The following is a 2,506-nucleotide window of genomic DNA, read 5'->3' on the forward strand; positions in this document are numbered from 1 at the left end:
CTTTCTTTTTCATTCAAAACTCACTACGAATATACGGATTGATCGGGTTGCACCTAGTGCATTCGGATCCTTCGTCTATTTGCTAGTACAAGTCAAGACTTCCGCTTGCGATTCACATCAATTATGGTATCAGAGCTTCGGCTCTTGATTTCCACTAATCAAGACGATCCAAGGGTCTTGATTTCTTTGTAAAAAAAAAAAAAAAAAAAAAAGTTACTGTTCACGTACGGTACTGTTCACGGTACTATTCATCAACAAAAAAAAATGGAGCCCAACAATCCTAATCTCCTTCAAAATCTTATAGAAGCACTACAAAATCTTTCGGAACTTGGCGTGAACGGAACACCACGTCGAGGAGAACAAAGTCGAGAAGAATTCAAAGTAAGTGAACTACCCGAGTTTGTGGGAGGCACGGATCCCGAGGATTACCTCGAATGGGAGAGGAAGATTGAACGGATGTTTGAGTTCAAAGACCTGGATGACGAAAAGTGTTGCAAGTACGCCATTCTACGACTAAGTCGTGGAGCCTCCCTATGGTATGAAGGCTTTAAGGTAAAGCGTGTCCGGGCCGGAAAGGAAAATATATCCTCTTGGGAATCTCTCAAAAGGAAACTACGCAAGAGATACGTCCCAGCCACGTATAGGCTCACGACATATCGCAAGATTGCCGAGTTGACTCAAGAGAGGAGCAGTGTCTCAGATTACATAAATGAGTTTGAAAATCTTACTTTGATGGGAGGAATAGAGGAAAGTGAAGACTTGAAGATGGCTCGATTCCTTCGTGGACTAAATCGTAACATAGCCAATTCAGTTGAATTACAATCTTACGCTGACTTCGATTCCTTGTGTAATCTATGTCTCAAGGTAGAAGCCCAGGGGAAGGCCAAGCTCACTCCAACTCATGGTGAGGGTGGTCGAAGCTGGAGGAGCGAAGGACACTCAAGGGGAAGTCCGAGTAGTCGTACAGTTGAGACTACACCTAAGAAGATTTCCACCCCTGAGTCCGCTCCCAAGATACCCGTTCCTAAAGAGACAAGTTTATCTAGAGTACGATGTTTCAAATGCCAAGGATTTGGGCATTTTCAGAACACATGCTCAAATAAGAGAAACATTGCACTAAGGGAAGCTATTGTCGTTCGAGACGAGTTGTATGATGAAGAAGAACGATTGGGTGATGTGTTCAACTTCGAAGAAAGAGAAGAGGAGGGGAACGATAGAGATATCGAAACTTATGATGCTCCCAACTATGATTGTGCTTTAGTTCTTCGTGCTTTGTAGACTCAATCCACACCAATTAAGGCAGAACAAAGGAACCAGATTTTTCACACCAAATGTCAAGTGAAGGACAAGTGGTGTAGCCTAATCATCGATGGAGGGAGTCGTACCAACATTTCTTCTACAAAGATGGTGGACAAGTTTGGATTGGATACCATACCTCATCCCAAACCATATGTGTTACATTGGCTTGATGATGGGAACAAGGTGAAGGTCACCAAACAAGTCAAAGTGGCGTTAACAATGGGCTCCTATGACGACAATATCTTGTGTGACGTAGTGCCAATGGATGCATGCCACGTACTCTTGGGGTGTCAATGACAATTCGATCGCAATGTTATACACCGCGGCCGAAGCAACGAATATGAATTGGTCGACAAGGGTAAGAAGCTTGTCCTAAGACCAATGGCACCTAGTGTTGTTCGTTCTTTGGGCACCCCACAGAGGAAGACCGCAAGCATGACCATGTTTGCAAGTGAGCAAGAAGTTGGTGAAGTCTTAAAGGAAGGTGGTTGTGTCTATCTTATGGTGGTCAACGAGGCACCAAAAGTTGAGATCAAGGATGCCCAGCTAGTGGCGCTCTTAAAGGAATTCGAGGACGTTTTCCCTGAAGATTTACCACCGGGATTGCCGCATATCCGCGGGATCGAACATCAAATTGATCTCATTCCTGGAGCTGCGTTACCTAACAAGGCAGCCTATCGATGCAACCCAACAGAGACCAAGGAGTTGCAGCGCCAAATCGAGGAGCTAATGGAACGAGGCTATGTTCGTGAAAGCATGAGTCCATGTGCCGTTCCTACTCTTCTTGTCCCGAAAAAGGATGGGAGTTGGCGGATGTGCATCGATAGTCGAGCCGTGAACAACATAACTATCAAGTACCGTTTCCCGATTCCAAGACTTGATGACATGCTTGATGAGTTGCATGGCTCCGAGATCTTTTCTAAGATCGACCGAGGAGTGGCTATCATCGATATCGAATGCGGGAAGGTGACGAATGGAAAACCGCGTTCAAGACCAAACATGGGTTGTACGAATGGACTGTCATGCCGTTCGGGTTAACCAACGCTCCGAGTACTTTCATGCGGCTCATGAACGAGGTACTCAAACCATTCTTGGGAAAATTTGTGGTTGTTTATTTAGATGATATCTTGGTTTACAGTCAAAGCAAAGAAGATCACTTCAAACACCTTCGCAAAGTGTTCGAAACTCTCCGGGAACAAAGGCTATA

The 2,506-nt window shown here is 44.8% G+C and overlaps 1 protein-coding gene across 1 annotated transcript; it reads left to right on the plus strand.

The window, feature by feature from the left end:
* The first annotated feature begins 264 nt into the window (after positions 1 to 264).
* Positions 265 to 1,278, plus strand: LOC141651003 (uncharacterized). Its single transcript, XM_074458733.1, has one exon. The coding sequence runs from the start codon at positions 265 to 267 to the stop codon at positions 1,276 to 1,278; it is 1,014 nt and encodes a 337-aa protein (XP_074314834.1).
* Positions 1,279 to 2,506: the final 1,228 nt, after the last annotated feature.

The sequence above is a fragment of the Silene latifolia genome, chromosome 1, assembly GCF_048544455.1.
Source record: "Silene latifolia isolate original U9 population chromosome 1, ASM4854445v1, whole genome shotgun sequence".
In the NCBI taxonomy this organism is placed as follows: Eukaryota; Viridiplantae; Streptophyta; class Magnoliopsida; order Caryophyllales; family Caryophyllaceae; genus Silene; species Silene latifolia.